Source organism: Volvox carteri (genome assembly GCF_000143455.1).
Source record: "Volvox carteri f. nagariensis unplaced genomic scaffold VOLCAscaffold_33, whole genome shotgun sequence".
Classification (NCBI taxonomy): domain Eukaryota; kingdom Viridiplantae; phylum Chlorophyta; class Chlorophyceae; order Chlamydomonadales; family Volvocaceae; genus Volvox; species Volvox carteri.
The window spans coordinates 1,370,281-1,385,808 of record NW_003307576.1 but is presented as its reverse complement, the minus strand read 5'-3'; the positions used below and the strand labels follow the sequence as shown (position 1 = coordinate 1,385,808).

General features: G+C 54.7%; 4 protein-coding genes across 4 annotated transcripts in view; 3 read left to right on the top strand and 1 right to left on the bottom strand.

Moving 5' to 3' along the window:
- Positions 1-891: 891 nt before the first annotated feature.
- Positions 892-2,248, top strand: VOLCADRAFT_105793 (uncharacterized protein). Its single transcript, XM_002953047.1, has 3 exons — positions 892-1,192; positions 1,359-1,502; positions 1,590-2,248. The coding sequence occupies exons 1-3, from the start codon at positions 958-960 to the stop codon at positions 1,727-1,729; spliced, it is 519 nt and encodes a 172-aa protein (XP_002953093.1). The 5' UTR covers positions 892-957; the 3' UTR covers positions 1,730-2,248.
- Positions 2,249-2,553: 305 nt separating this feature from the next.
- VOLCADRAFT_121139 (uncharacterized protein) lies at positions 2,554-3,439 on the bottom strand (the record flags this gene model as incomplete). The annotated part of the gene is made up of 3 exons (XM_002952948.1): positions 3,179-3,439; positions 2,656-2,916; positions 2,554-2,568 (listed from the first exon to the last, which is right to left on the bottom strand). The coding sequence occupies exons 1-3, from the start codon at positions 3,212-3,214 to the stop codon at positions 2,554-2,556; spliced, it is 312 nt and encodes a 103-aa protein (XP_002952994.1). The 5' UTR covers positions 3,215-3,439.
- A 141-nt stretch (positions 3,440-3,580) lies between these two features.
- Positions 3,581-9,634, top strand: VOLCADRAFT_93813 (uncharacterized protein; the record flags this gene model as incomplete). The annotated part of the gene is made up of 12 exons (XM_002953046.1): positions 3,581-3,662; positions 4,008-4,234; positions 4,530-4,567; positions 4,912-4,982; positions 5,777-6,044; positions 6,164-6,408; positions 6,776-7,057; positions 7,745-7,884; positions 8,297-8,425; positions 8,714-8,728; positions 8,774-8,834; positions 9,216-9,634. The coding sequence occupies 12 exons, from the start codon at positions 3,581-3,583 to the stop codon at positions 9,632-9,634; spliced, it is 1,977 nt and encodes a 658-aa protein (XP_002953092.1).
- Positions 9,635-12,760: 3,126 nt separating this feature from the next.
- VOLCADRAFT_63158 (uncharacterized protein) overlaps positions 12,761-15,528 on the top strand; it is a gene marked incomplete at both ends in the record, with an annotated part of 7,063 nt that continues 4,295 nt past the window's right edge. Inside the window, 6 exons of the mRNA XM_002953045.1 lie at positions 12,761-12,874; positions 13,072-13,216; positions 14,146-14,498; positions 14,793-14,897; positions 14,940-15,085; positions 15,339-15,421. Of these exons, the coding sequence (XP_002953091.1) occupies positions 12,761-12,874; positions 13,072-13,216; positions 14,146-14,498; positions 14,793-14,897; positions 14,940-15,085; positions 15,339-15,421 (946 nt within the window). The remainder of the gene's footprint in view (positions 12,875-13,071; positions 13,217-14,145; positions 14,499-14,792; positions 14,898-14,939; positions 15,086-15,338; positions 15,422-15,528) is intronic.

The window sequence follows — 15,528 nt, the reverse complement described above, 5'->3', positions numbered from 1 at the left end:
ATAGCCAGTTCACATGCTACGTTACGTTGAAACTTTTTGGAAAAAGTGGTCGGTTCGGACGTGGTAACGGTACGTTACCGGTAAAGTGGACGAAAAGTCTAAAGTGACCAGGGGGGGGGTTCAATTTCGTCAAACGCTGACCCCTCGTACCGTTACTTGAAATGCGTCGCCAATTTCGCGAGTTATAACAAACGGCCAAGCCCAATCGCTTATAAAGACCACATACTTGACAAATTGTGCGCGCTTTGCACTCCGACTGAATTTCTAGTCACACCGCTGCCTTATATTATAAAAATGAACAAGGACAACGCCGCTCGTGTTGCTCGACCGCTCACGACCGCTTACATAGCCAATATGTAACCCATTGTAGTATCAGGGCTGAAGCCACCCGCGAAACGGCAAGTCGGCCGCACTTCCGGCGGCATGGGCCGCGCCGCGTCGGCCCACACGCTCAATCTCTGCCACTGAGCATTGAACATATCTTCAAGATTATCAAAAATTTCATCCAGCGCGACCGCTAGGGCAAACGCCATCGCGGCTCGCGCGGGATGCAGTGCCATTGCAGTAGGCAGGGCTGCCAATCACCCTTCAAATATATATTGCAATTCTAAGGGGATCTTCTGAAGTTTTGGCCATTGAAAGACATAAAATGGAGATGGTTTTACACAGCTCGCGCCAACGAATACAACGTCGTCGTAATGTCCCGTGTGAACTGGGTGACTTTCTCAGGGCCACTTTTACCTAAAAGTTTTCGCAACGTAACGTAGCATGTGAATCCAGTATTACAAAGCGCCGTCAAATGGCCTTTAAAAGTCATTTGTACGATCTGGATCCCATTTAGGTAAATGTTAATAAATCACGGGAGCACTTCATACGCTTCTTATTCTGCAACATTTAACAAACGACGTTATCAGTTTGACTTAACTTTACGTGTCCTCTGACTGACGCTCCCTGAGAATGTGCCAAATCAAGTTCGACTTTAACTGCAAGGCCGGCTTTGGGATCAAGTATAACAGCATTCTTTTCACTCTACTTACTCTCGCCGTTGCGGCGTCGACCGTCTTTTTGGGAGGTCTGGCCTCTCTGCAAAACGAGTGCCACGACGACGGGGTCTATGCGGGAAACACCAACCTCCTTACGGGTGTCACGGGCTTCAGCGCAACCACCCTGACCTGCAAGAAGATTTATCGCTGTGAGTGTAGCAGTTCAGCGCTATTGGCGTGGACCGAAGTTTCGGTGTCTTTGACCGGGACTGCCAACGCATCACTGTCTGCTTTAACGTCTTCCCTGTATCTAATGGACAACTACAAGTCTATATTGTATCCTATATGCAAACGTGTTCTCTTTTTCCATTGCAGTCTACTGGTTCATCGTTAGCTTCGAGTATGTCATTGCCGCCATTGGCCTTTACGCTGTGTTGGTCGAAGGCAAGCTGTCTTGCCTCAAGGGCTCTGTGATGGGCCTTTTTGTCATTGGCACCCTGCTCTTCATTTACACCTCCAGTAAGTATGTCGACGAATCCATGGACAAACGTGGACACTGCATTTCCCTTGCTGAACTTTTGTTTTCTGTTACTGCTGTTTCTGTAGACTCTTTCCTGAACATCCTTGAAGTGAATCTCTTCCAGTCCGAGACCCTCCGCGACCGCTCCAAGACTGCCGTGGCGGGTGCAATCATTACAGCCACGCTCAATGCCCTGACGGTCTTTGCTGCTGGTTACCAAGAGTAAATTTTCGGCTGATTAAACTCGTCGCCACCATTTTTGTTTGACTGTTAGTTAACTGCGGTACATCCGGGATTGTTACTGAAGCAGCTTGTGCTTTTGAAAGGTATAATGATATTTGATGTGCTTCTTATGCAAGACAGCGTTCTGGAAGCAGCGTTCCTATTGCGCGTTCCTGAGACTAGGCATGGTGACCGGTTCATAAATGACGAATAGGACTGGGCGTAATAAGGGGGTGCACCTAAGATTCCTTGCTCATGATCTCCAATGTAGTGACGCATACACTCTTGCTTTCTGGCGAGCTGTTTGTTTGATAAATAGCGCCCCAATTTGGACTTTCAACCGAACCCCCATGCGGGTAGGCATCCAATACTTTTCCTGTGCATATACATCGTGTAAGCCACCATGTTGGTGAATTTCAGTTGCCCTATGCTGTCGATATAAGCTGCGGAACAACTCAGTTTCATCCGTTGTCGGGGTTTGCGGCATGTGCAAGATTTGCTATGTAATCAAGTCGCGCCGCTGCTCGGCTCTTTGACCGAAAGCGATCAAGATAGCACAAGGCGAAGATAACTTTCGGAACACCGGAGAAGTTCAACGTCTTCTAATCTCTAATTCCCAAGCTCCGGCAGAAAAATAACATCTAGCAACGTCCAGACACACGTGTCGTCCACCCCATGACTTTCAGCCCTCCTTATCATCATTATTAACTTTGTACTAAAATAGCACATACTGATCTCGTCCAACGAACTTGCCTGGCGTCCAACAACCCGACGGCATTGCGGGATGGCCTGAACCCGAGAGGTCTAAAATGAGCATAAACCCTACAGTCATAACGGTCCGTCCTGGGCAAGCGCCGCACGGGCAGCGGGCGGCAGCAACGAGCCCGGCTGCTGATCCGAAGACCTAAGGACCGGCAGCAATTCCCGGACCTTCTTCTGCAGCGTCTGATCTTCCCCACTTGCGGACAAGGACTGACGCGCCTCGTCGAGTTTCTTCTTCAGCCAAACCATCTTGGTGAAGTTCAGGGGTTTGTACAGCCGGACGGGCACTGCAGGCTGCCTTGCCGCCGCCATTTTAAGGACAGACATGTTCTTCATGGCGATACCCAGGTTCTTTTTCCGAGTACGTATTTGGCATGGCGATAGGGGACGCAGCTCTCCAGTTGGGTTCCATGCCTTTCCGCCGCTGGTCTGCAGGCGCGTAGGAGAGCAGGTTCAGCGGAAGTTGGGAAGGAAGTTTGTAAAGGTTGAGCCGGGATCAATAATGGGGAGCCCTATGGGATAAGTGCCAAGGCCAAGCGCCAAGACAAGAAAAGCGTTACTAACAGGGAGCCCGCAGAGCGAGAGCTCATTGACACGCGCATAGCATAAGGCCCCGGAGGTTCCTGAAGCCTGCGGTGGACCCGGCCCTTGTCCCGGCGAGGCAGACTAATGCGCTGCTTGATTTGCTTACTTTGTATACGACGAAGAGGCAACGGGAAAAAAACATGAGTAAGAGATACGGCGTAAGGACTCCTCCTCGTTGTTTATATTTCGCGTTCTCTCTGCATACGCTTTGTACCAAGAGCAGAAGCTACCTTAGGAAGAACGATCAAAAGTTGTCAGAGTGATGATGGTGCCTTTGGTTACAGCGAAATTGATGCACTTTACCAGGGGTGTCTAACGCGAGCACTGAAATGAAGGCAGTCAATAAAATTATTTAAATCCTTCTAACCTGCACAAAAGTTAGTGAAACATTCCTACGGCTAAGCTGTTGGACATCGGAAGGCTGTACGACACGTACCGGTCAGGCTTATTTGGCTAAAACTCTACATATGGGCAATCTATGCTAACGTGTGCGCGCAATTTGACTTTCATGGCTGCCAGCAATTTTAAACGGCCCCCGATGGGCTTAACAGCCACACATCGAGCCGGCGTCCGACAGCGAGGACTCAGAGGTGCGCGATCCTGCGGCTTGCGTTCCGTTCAACTTATAGCTCTAGCATGCGCTCACTGCAGGAGGTTAGCAGGCAAAGTTTACCTTTTTAGCTTCTGGCAACGACCTCAGCCCCGCTTCAAGCTTTCCCTACGCGCCCTCCCTCCATTTACATGTTTAAACCACTTTCCCTCAGTCCACGCCGCCAAGAAGGCATCTTCACCGTGGTCCTCTGGCGGACCCAAACGTGGTGGCGGCAAGAGCGATGGCAACGGCGGCAGCGCAGGGAACGGCAGCAGCGGTGTCGGTGGGAAAAGGCCCGGCAGTGGCAGCGGCAGCGGCAGCGGCACAGGCTCTTCAACCACAGGCAGCGACAACCCATGGAAGGACAAGGACACGCCCGTACGGCAAGGAAAGCCCGCCAGGCCCTCAAGGAGTGCCGGTGGCAGTTTCGGAGCGGGCGGCACAACCGGCCTTGCGGGTGTTGGGTCAGCCGCCGGCGCGGGCCGGCTAGCTTCTCGCCTGGCGGCGGCGGCGCCGCCACCTCCCCCTTCGGAGACCACCATTACAGATCCCATTAACGTGACGCTGCTGGTGAGTGGGTTGGGGCCTGCCGGGAAGTGCTTCAACCGACCCACGGGTCATACCATCCATGCCGGAGTTGCACGTTTGGGGAATTGGCGCATTTTGATCTACACGCGGGCCGGCCAGCAACTAGGCCGCCACCTCGCACTGCTTCGTACTTTTGGGTCGTACAGGAACTCAGAGGGCCTTGGCTTAGCAATCCCGCCCCGCTACTGCTGCTACTGCTGCTGCTGTCGCTGCTGCTGCTGCTGCTGCTACTGCACTCATCTTGCCCTGATTTCCGCTCCTGCACCCCGAACCCCAGGACGAACTCAGCCCACCGGAGGCGGCTCCGGAACCCAGGTGACGCGCGGGGGGGCCCCCGGGGTGGGCTCCGGCCTTTCTGTTTAAAATTACCTGATCGCGCATATTAGGCGTTCCAACTTAGGGTTCCAGAAGGGGTAATCCAGACGGGGGTTTTGAAAACCAGGTTCAATGTGCGGTATAACTTCGATGATGTCGAAGAATGATGTTTGTGTGTTGGCTGGCTGGCGGCTTGGAAGCGCGGAGGAGTTGTGGGATCGTCGTACAAACAAAACACACACGCACGGCATGGCGGACATGTGGCATGGCGTGGTGGGCATCGTGCCTAACGGACGTATGTATGCATGTATGTGCGTGTGTTTGTGTCGTGTGATGTACCGCAGGTGGAGCACCTTTTGCTCCCATCTGGAGGGGCAGTGGGTGGGCCAGTACGGGGCATACACACCGTGGGAAGGTGAGGGGCCGCAGCCTCAATTTCCCTTCAGAGTGCAGCGCACACATTCTACCGCCCGTCCTCTCTCCCCCCTTTCCTTCTCCGTTTCGCCAAAGCGTGTGTACATACATACATACATACATACATACATACATACATACATACATACATACATACATACATACATACATACATACATACATACATACATACATACATACATACATACATGTGTAGGCGGCTGGCAGAGGTTAAGGCCTGACTTCTGCTCCCGGCCGACCCGGGTTCAAATCCGCCTGCCGGCTCCTTGGGTGTTTGAGGAGTGTTGAAATGGGAGGTGGCCCCCCATCATAAGGACGATGTAGGACGTGATAAAATCAACTTGCGAGCTAACCAGGAACTATGTAGATGCGCCGTTGATCCGCTAGATTTGGTTGGATGCTGGTGGTGAGTTGCCGAACCCAACGAATACATTCTGAGGTTGATGGGGTGAACGGATTAGGGTGCCCCTCTCGCAGGGGAGAGCAGGGAACTGCCTCGGGAAAGTGGGCCGCTGGTGAAGCTATACCACCCTGTAACAACATACATACATACATGTGTAGGGCGCGTCGTGGGTTGGCGGTGGACTGCTCAGCAGCATATCCTTCAGCCCCTCCGCCAACACCCAACTGCCCGGAGGCCAAGCAGACAGTGTGTCCGTTTTGACGATCTACGTGCCTATTTATTCGCCTGCCTAATTAAGCTCTCACCTGTCTATCTAGGCATCCCTAGTTTTGTCTGGTTACCATCGCACTTCACCGCACTTGCCTAAACAGGCAAACCCGAGCCAGCATGGATGGACGAGCGAGGAAAGTACATCACTCTGGTTTACACTCGGGCTCTGGAGCAGCGCGTCAAATATCCTGTCGTACAGGATGTGAATGGGGATGGGGAGCATGTGCCGGCGGGGAAGGCAGCAGCAGGAGCAGGAGCAGGCCATGATGAAAAAGCCGCTGCTGCGAGGGTGACATCCCTGGAGGCGGAGAAGGACTTTGCCGGCGCTCTGGCTCACGAAGCCGACCTGCTCGTCCGCAAAATCGGCCGGTAAGAAGGAAACCTGAAAATATAATGACATCTTCTTGGCACTTTTTAAATAAAAAATTTGAATTCAAAGTTTATAACTCAAAAACTTATATTTTAATTTTGGAATTTGGAATTTGTAGATGCACCAAACTGGCAGCCCTGTCGGACTTGCGGCTGCGGCCCCCGGCAGCGGCTGCCGCTGCGGCAACCCCAGTCGACGCCGGCGCCACGGATGGAGAGCCGTCAGCGTCGGGGGCTGGGATGGTGTACGACATCTTGGACGAAGAGGAGGAGGAGGATGTGGACGTAGAAGCTTTGACGTTCAATTCCGACGGTGTCGTGGTGTTCGATGGCGGCAACTATTCCGCGGGCCCCGAGTATATCGGTGGGTGACACCTGCTCCCCCTGATGGGCCCTACCTCGTACTCATACCTGACAGCTTTTGTTCTGGGCTTTTCGATCGCCTCCCGCCATCACGGGAGGAGTTCAAATTCAAAATTCAAAATGTTCTTCTCGATGCACTGTAAGACGGAAGAACATTTGACACGATGTCCCATCATTTTATGTATCCCTTAGAAATACAAAAAATGGGTTTCTGTTATTGTTTTAGGGTTTTTAGGAATTCTGTTTCTTCAGGTCATTGGGGTCGTACTCTCGTACGGCCCATGTACTACACGTACTATTAAGCTAATTCCCTAAACCCTAAGTTAATTCTGTCTTTTTCCGTTTTTGTCCCCTCCCCACCCCTACAGGTCAGCAACCCATAAAGCTGGTGAACAGTGATACGATAATGGGCCTAAGTGAAGACGATCAGGCGGATGATGATGTAGCGGCGGCGGCCGCGCGGGCTCGCAGCGGCGCCGCCGCCAGCACATCTGCGTCGCTGGGCGGGGCCGCGAAGGCAAAAAGCGCGGCGGCGGCGGCGGCGGCGGCAAGCCGCGGTGCAGCCGCGACATACGGGATGAACAACAATAGTGGCGGTGATGATGATGGTGATGATGATGAGGACGACGACGCGGATGGGGATGAGGAAGGTGGGTTGTGTGCGATGTGAAATGAAGTGAAATGTGTGTATCTGGGGGGGAGGAGGTTTAAGAGGGACGCGGGCGGGATGCTGGACTAGGCAGGGGAAACAGCGCTGGAGAGCAGTAAAGGCAGACGGATTGCGTTACAAGATTGGTGCCCAGGGCCCCTTGGCCCGACAGCTGTTTCACCTGCACCGTGTTGTTTACGTACCCATCCTCCTTGACCGCCTCTTCTTGTGTGTGTGCGTGTGTGTGTCCGTATGTATGTGTATGTGTGTGTGTGTTTTACAGATTGCTGGGTTCCGTTACCTGCCTGTTCGCGGCTCTGGCTCCCGTGTGGCGGCAGTGCCAACCCTGCCTCTTCCCGCCCACCCTCCTCTTCCCCCACACATGCCGACCGCTGCCGCTGCCGCCTGCAATCAACTTTTTGAATATCCGCTGCTGAAAAATAAACTGAAATTGGAATACTTAGGTTCCAACAACAACACAACATCTTTATAGCTAGCTGGTCCAGCTGCTATTATAATTATTATTCAAACAAAACTTTTGCCGGGGCTGCTGGTTTGATGTCAAATTTGGCGGGAGATATCTGTCCCTTCCCGCTCCTGATCCCGAACACCCAAAGCCCGTTCTCCCACACCACCCAAAAAAAGAGTATTTCCTCCTTCCCCATTCCCCCCAAAAATATCCCCTCAGATTCTTCTGACGCCACGCTGCTGCCCACGTCTACCAGCGTGTTCGAGCAGTGTCTGGTGGACTGGGGCAGCCGCAGTCGTATGCGCCTCAAGTTGACGCTGAGGATTGGACAGCTCGAGAACGGCGAAGTGGACGTGGAGGTAGTGTGCGCGCGGAGTATATATTCCTTTTTTATTTATTCATATTATGTGTTTGCGATTCTTTTTCTATAAAAATAAAACCTTGTGTATCTTTTTCCTTTTTGTGCAGTTATAAAAGTCAGGCATGTGTTTTCCTCCCCGTCCTGCCTTCCCCCCGCCCCCCCTCCAGCAGGAGCTTCACTCTTCGTGGTTCGTCTTCCCCCCCCCTTCCCTTGCATTTCCCCCCAATCTGTATCCATCCATGTCTATACCCAACCCGGGCTGCTCCCCAGATTGCCTTCCCCACCTCACTCATACTAATCCTTCCCCCCTCCAAACCCTGGACTGTCCGTATCCGTATCCTCCCTGGACTATCGCAGTCGCCAGTGGTTCGTCATTTATTGATTCCCCCATCCTCGCCCCCCTGCCCCAGGTCCTCCGCATACTGTTATTCACGGAGGAGTGGGTGGGTCCTGCAAGCGCGGTCTCCCCGCCCAGCCAGGTTAAGATTCTAGAGAAACCCTGTACGGCACTGCCCCGGCCCACACCCGTACAGCTCCAGGTGTGAAAGGGATGGGGGGGGATAGGGGGAGCGGTAAGGGGGGGTGAGTGGGAGGGGGGAAGGCGACAGGATTCTGGGCTGGGGTTTGGAAAGGAGGATCTGTGACACGTCCGCGGTGTTTGTGCCGGAAACTCCGTTTGTTTGCATTTTCTCCGCTCTCAACCCACTCTGTGTCCTATCCAGTCTTGCGTGTTTTGCTTCTTGCGCTTCCTGCCCTCTGTTGGACTTTATCCTTCTCCCACATCACGACTCCTCCTCCTCCCCCCTGCCGCCTCCCCCAACCAGCAGCTTCACTCGTTTGCGGTTCGTCTTTCCCCCCCCCAACCGCTCCCTCCTGCTGCTCTGTAGGGCTCTTGGAACGTCTTCACGACGTGTGCCACAAGTGTGGATGAGGTGGACCCCCGCTCGGGTGCGTGTGTAGATGTGCTGTGTGTGTATGTATGTATGTGTGTATGTGTGTCGTCCGGGACAAACCTCTAAACTCGGTCTCTTGCTCACCGCTGCCACTAAGTACACCACGCCGGCTTCTGTTTGTCCGAATTTTTCTCTTTGTTTTGCTCATCTGTCTGTCTGTCTGTCCGTCGGGACAGACGTGCTTATCCCGGTGTGTGTTTTCCCCTCCCATGTCTTTTGCCATTGATTCTCTCACCCCGTTGATTCGCATTTGGGTTGGGTCTTGTACGGGTGTACGGAAGGGTTTCATCCTCCTAGAACTCCCCACCAAATATTATCATTAAGGAGGCTTTGCCACTCCCCACCCCCTGCCCAACGATTTCAAACGTCCCCACAGGCGAGGAGCAAGTGGTGTGGGTATACAGCAGTACGGAAGAACAGCAGCTGTGGGATACCTCTGCCCTACCCCCGTCCGGAGATGACGGCGGCTGCTTCTGGCTACCAGGGGGTGTCGTACTCAGCCTGCGCATGGTGGATAATTACGTGCCTGTGGATCTGGATTTGGATTCCGAATCCGGGGGATCTGGATCTGAGTCGGATCGCGGCGGCGGCGGAGCGAGCACCAACGGTAACGGTAACGGAAATGGATTGGAGAGCTCGCGGACATACCCTCGGGGACTGTGTTTGGGGATGGCGTGGCTTTGGCGGGAGGGCAGCGTGTCGGTTTTGGAGCGCGAGTACGACGGGTACGGTTATCTGCGGGAGGTACGACTATCGCAAGGGGTCAAGGGGGGCTGGGCCGGGGGCCGGATGTGATATCGTACACACACACACGCACGGCATCCCACGCGACGTCACACTACACCCACGTCTAAACTAGGACAGGGGACAAAACACACACGCGCGCGCGGATTCACACACGTCTAAGTGGACGTCACTCCCGCGGTTTGGCGGGCGCTATGGGTGAATATATTCGTGCTTATTGTTACTTCTCGAGCGTGTCTTCTCTACGGAGGGTTGAGTTGAGTCGCGGGAAAGTGGAAAGGAAGTGGTGGAAAGAATGTGAACCACATTCCTCATTCTGGTGTATGTATGTATGTATGTATGTACATACGTATGTATGTGTGTACGTATGTGTACGTATGTATTACGGCATGTCACTACATATAATTTCAAGTCCTTGACAGTCAGTTGTAAGAAGGCCCCTCCGTACTACTGGAAATGAACGGTGAGGAGGTGAAAGCGCCCGCAGGCCCCCCTGTACGTCAAAACACGTCTCGTTTTCGCCTAGTTGCATGTACCATGGATTTGAGGCCCCGACTACTGCGGGTAGAAGCAAGAGTAGAACTGAAGGTTACATTGCTGTTAATGTTGTGAGCCCACCCCATGCCCTCCAACACTTCCGGTACACTATAAATTATGTGTAATTTAGCATAGCCCACTAACAATCCATCTAGGTTGTTAAGCCAATTGCACGCTGTGACCATTCGTTTGTTCGGTTGGTGGGTTGGTTGGTTGGTTACGTCGTTGTCGTCGGTTGTTTGTCGTTGCCGGTTGATCGTTCCACCTAACACGATCGCCAAAGATCGCCGTGTCATGGTTGTATCATCTGCTCTCCTTCTTACCCTCATGCGCACCGTTGCAACCAACGATAATACGAAACTTTTTATCGGCGGATCTCTCGTCAATATCGAGATAACACAACGACGGGACACACATAGAGGGGTATGTGGATGCAGAGAGAGGGTGGTGAGTGCAACCTCTGGGGTTGGGGTTGGGGGTAGGGAAGGGATGGCGCGGCGGCGGAAAACACACCACCACGTGACGACACGTGACAGCGAACGTCCTCTAATCTCATCACCCCTTGCGGTGAGCCTTACGGGTGACATGACCACCGGCGGGGACCCCCGAGGGGGAGGAAAACACTAATGCGGGGGGATGGGGTCATGTTCCCCCATAATATTCCCATCTCGATCAGACCAACAACAGGCGGGAAACCAGGCGGCGGAAATACACGTCCTGTTTTGTCACTCCTCCTATCCATCGCGAGGTCGTCGCCTCAGGCTCCGCCACACCGCCATCAAACCCCATAGCCTGTCGCCACAGCCGCACCACCCCAACGAGCTGCCGCTGCTGCTGCTGCTGCTGCTGCCAACACCGCCGGCACCGCCCGACACGCTGTAGCTTACCTCCCCAACCGTCCGCAAGCCGTCCGCTAGCCTTATCGCAACCCCCCTGGACCCCGACAAACCAACCTGGACCTCCACGCCACCTGCTCCACTTCTTATCTTCCCCCCCCACACACAACCACCTTCCTCCCTATCTACCCATCTACCCTAGGACGGTCAAACTTGAGCGCCTGCACCTGAGTCGTCAATTGTCTGAGCCACTGAGGCCGCTTATCAACTCTGGACTCCTCGAACTCTAGTTTAATTAGGTTGGGCGGGTGGAGGAGAGGGAACGAGTTTGGGATGGGGCTTGGTTAGGCGCAGGGAGCGGGTTGGCGGCGCAGGAAGGAAAGAGGCAACCGAAAGGCGACCGAAAAAGGGTCGAGGAGGAGGGAGGAGGGAAAAGTAAGAGAAAAGGGACCTTGCCTTGCCCTGCCCTGCCCTGCACCACAACCCGGCCAAACCCATTTCGGTTCACTTCATGCCATCCTCCCCCAGGAGTTTTTATACGCCCCAATCAGCCCATCAGCTCTCTCTTTGTCACGATTCAAATTCAAATTGAAATGTTTTTTCAAACAGCCCACCTGGATCGATGACGATGTAGTTGGAGCCCCAGGCAGCTCCATAGCCCCAGCCCAGACCAACACCCACACCGCAACCGCCTCCTGCGGGAAATTGAATAAGTTGATGAGGATAGAGAGGATGAGAACTTGGATGGTAAAGGTGACGAGGGATTGGATGGTATGGGGAGGGAAGGAGTGGCGAGAGTTCTGTCGTAGATCAGCCAGGCGGAGCGTGTTGGGTGGAGGGTTGATGTGGGTTTTTGGTTGAATGCGATGTGTGTGAGCAGCGCATGATGATGCAATTCGCATCGGTGCACATGAGGAAGGATTTGTCTGACTGGGAGAGGCGGGCGGACTGGAGGGATAGAGATGGAGCAGCTACGTAAGGGATCTAAGGAAAGGGCAGGTCTGCGTGTTGAAGAGTGGCGAGGGCGCACGGCTAGCGACAAGCGCGCGAGCGTGCTTACCTGCTCCAAGGCCACCAATTCCAGTAGGACCGCCGCCGAAACCGTAACCTATCCCGAAGCCACAGCCTGCACCAAAGCCTTTAAGGAGGCGATTGGAAGGGCATGGGTACAGAGCGGTTATGCTCAGCCGTATAGGTGGCATGCGGTGATAAAAGTGAGGAATTTGAAACCTCTTTATGGCTTGCAAAATTGTCTTACCGAATCCTACACCACCGCCAACGAAGCCTCTCCCGCCCATCTTTGTTCGATCAGCTTCAATGAAGAGCGCACTTTTAGCTACAGTGGCTTAATATTCCGTCGCGTCTTCAGTAACAGGATTGACTGCAAAACCCAAATGTATTCTGTCCATGTTGTACAACGTCCGGAAAACTTCTTATTACAACAGAAGTAACTTATCGGATAAAATTGAGCAGTTAAGCTGGTAATTGTAATTTTATTGGACTTACAGCCAATAACAAATTTCGAAACATGCCACCGGACGAGGCGCCGGCACCTGAGGTGCCTCCGTCCTCGCGCCTTTGCGTTAAGAACATTCCAAAGTATGTCGACGAGGCACGCTTAAAAGAATTTTTCAGCGCAAAAGGGGAGGTGACCGACGTCAAGGTCCTACGCACGAAGTGAGTCCTCCTGTCGGCGGCGTAGCGTCAACACACAGCTTGCTGCTTGGGTGTACGCGAAACCATCGCGCTTAGCGTCGAGACGTCTTGACACATCGTGCTATCTGAATCGTTGCCGGTGCACAGGGATGGACGCTCGCGCCAGCTGGGGTTCATCGGCTTCAAGTCTGTGGATGAAGCCGCGGCGGCCCTGCGCTATTATAACAGGTCATACATGGACACTGCAAAGCTCGCGGTGGAGGTAAGGCAGCGCGGGTGTCTCCCCGGGTTACTTCCCGCTCTCATGGTTACAAAAGTAACTCCTTTTGAACACGCGCCCGGCGAGGCACCCATGGCAGGACGGCACAGGACAGAGGATGGTTCGGTGGCCGATAACATAAACCATTTGGGTCGTCTCCCTGACGTGCGCTGCTGTTTCGATTCTATCGCTTGGTGCAGTTTGCCCGCAAGGTTGGTGATGAACAGCTACCCCGAGCCTGGAGCAAACACACCTCCGGAACCACCGCGAACCGCAAACTGACGACGCCGGCCGGCGCCGCCCGACCTGGCGCAGCTAATGGCAAAGCTGAAGACGGTGGTGGTGGTGGTGCTGCTGCTGTTGCTGCTGCTGCTGGGGGGCATCTGGGTGCCGAAAACGGCAGGAAAGGCGAGCTGCTGCCTGAGGAAGGTGCGTGCCCGTATTTTCCTGGCTGGGGTTGTGGTTGTGGCTATGAAGGCGTACCAGGGGGCAGAAGCAGCAGCAGCAGCAACAGCAGGAGCAACAGCAGCGGTAGAGCTTCAGCTTTGTAGCGCCGCCGGCGGGCGGGTGGGAGAGAGCACACAGAGCGTGGAAAGAGCACACACGGTGTGTATGGTCGTGTAGGTTGATTGACGTTGCCGCCTGTACAATACAACCCCTCCCTCTGCACCCCGTCGGCAGTTGGATTTGTTGATATTTGGTTCCCCCCCGTATTTCCCCCCTTCCCCCCTTCGCGCACACAGATGTACACACGTAATTTTCCAGCTGGTGTAGGGCTCCTACCTCCATATCGCCCCCCCCCCTCCCTGATGCCACTTTGGCCACTTCATTCCTCATTTCCTTGCGTTTGATGCCACCATCCTCCGCCACTCTCCTCCGGGGGGAATAGGCGACTGGCAGCATGATGGCCCGCCGGGGCCTGCTGATGGTGGTGGCGGTGGCGGTGGCTCTTGCTGCGGGTCTGTCCCACCTTGCGCTGTCTCACTGTTCCCCCAGAGGGGCCCCCACTCCAACCTCCCTGAGGTCCTCTTAACACCTTGACCCACTCGCTTCAGCTTCCTCCGCTGTCTCGCCCAACATCATTGTAAAAATAAAATCAAAATTAATATAAATATTCGATTAATATCATCATTAAAATATATTAAAATGGTTGGTCCTTCAGGTTGATCTTCCCTTCCAGGCTTCCAGCTTTGTATCTCTTAATAAACGATTTTTGAAGCCTAAAAATCGTTTTTTTAAAATCCAATTTAAAAAAAACTCTAAAACCCTGACAGAGGATCCCAAGCTCCGAGAGTTCCTGGCGCTGATGCAGCCTCGGTCGAAAGCGCGAATTTGGGCTAACGACGAGATGCCCGAGGAGCGGCAGACGGCCGCCGCTGCGGACCAGCCAAAGCTCAAGCGGGCCCCCGCCGCGGCCGCTGATGTCAGCAAGCTCTTTGATCAGGGCGACGGCGACGCGGGGGAGGAGGAGGACCAGTATCAGGATTGGACGGATGCGGTGGCGGGCGTGCGGCGCGGCGGCGGCGGCGGCGGCGTTCGCAGCGACGACGACGAAGAGAAGGATGCGAAGATGGCATCAGGCAGCGAAGACGACGATGATGATGATGGGGGAGAGGATGGGGACGCGGTTGGGGCTGGTTGGAGGGGGCGGGTGGGTCGGGGGCTGGACGAGCTGGTGGTCAACGAGGCGGTATCTGACCTGGATTACCTCAGATCGAGGATGCGTCGTTGGGATGAGAGTGAGGATGACGGTAGCGACGACGGTGAAGATGGTAATGGCAAGGCGGCGGAAGCGGCGGCGCGGGGTGACCAGACTGGCGTCGGCACTTCGCCGCGATGCGGAGCAGCAGCAGCAGCAGCAGCAGCCGCCGCCGCCAAGAAGGTTGGCAAGAAGTGCGCTGCCGCGACGCCGACGGGGAAGCACGTCCGCAGCCGCGTGGGTGAGAAGAATGGCGATGGCGGCAGCGATGATGACGGTCGGGGCGTTCGTGACGTTGGCGGCGACGTTGACATGGCCGCGGCAGCAGTGCCGCTGCCGCCGCCGCCGCTGCCGCTGCCGCCGCCGCAGTCTGACGCGGAGGCGGATGAGGAGGATCTACTGGAGACGGATCGGCTGTTTGTTCGAAATCTGGCTTACACCGCCACAGAGGCGGATCTTAGCGACCTGTTTGGGTCGTTTGGAGACCTACAGGCCGTGCATCTTGTAGTTGATAGGTGGGTGGGTTGGGAAGGCGGTGGGATGGGATGGGATGATGGGCTGGACTCGGTGTATGCTCGGAGGGAGGGATGTGGTGGATGTGTTTTGCGGGGATGGGAAGAGACTGATGGTAAGAGACTGGTGGGGGCACGTGTGCACATGCGGATGGGGCAGAGGGAGAGGTAACATCCTGCACCCGTCGCCGTCTCCGCTTACGCTCACCTCTCGAGTTACCGTGACGCTTTGTGCCGTACACGGCGTCTGATGCAGAGAAACCAAGCGATCCAAAGGGCTGGCGTACGTGCAGTACCAGATTCCGGAGGATGCCGTACGTGCCGCGAAGCAGCTGGACGGTACCATCTACCAGGGACGGCTGCTGCACATCTTGCCCGCCAAAAGACCGCCAGGCAGCGGCCAGGCAGCGGCGGCGGAAGAGGCGGCGGAAGGGGCGGCCGCCGCC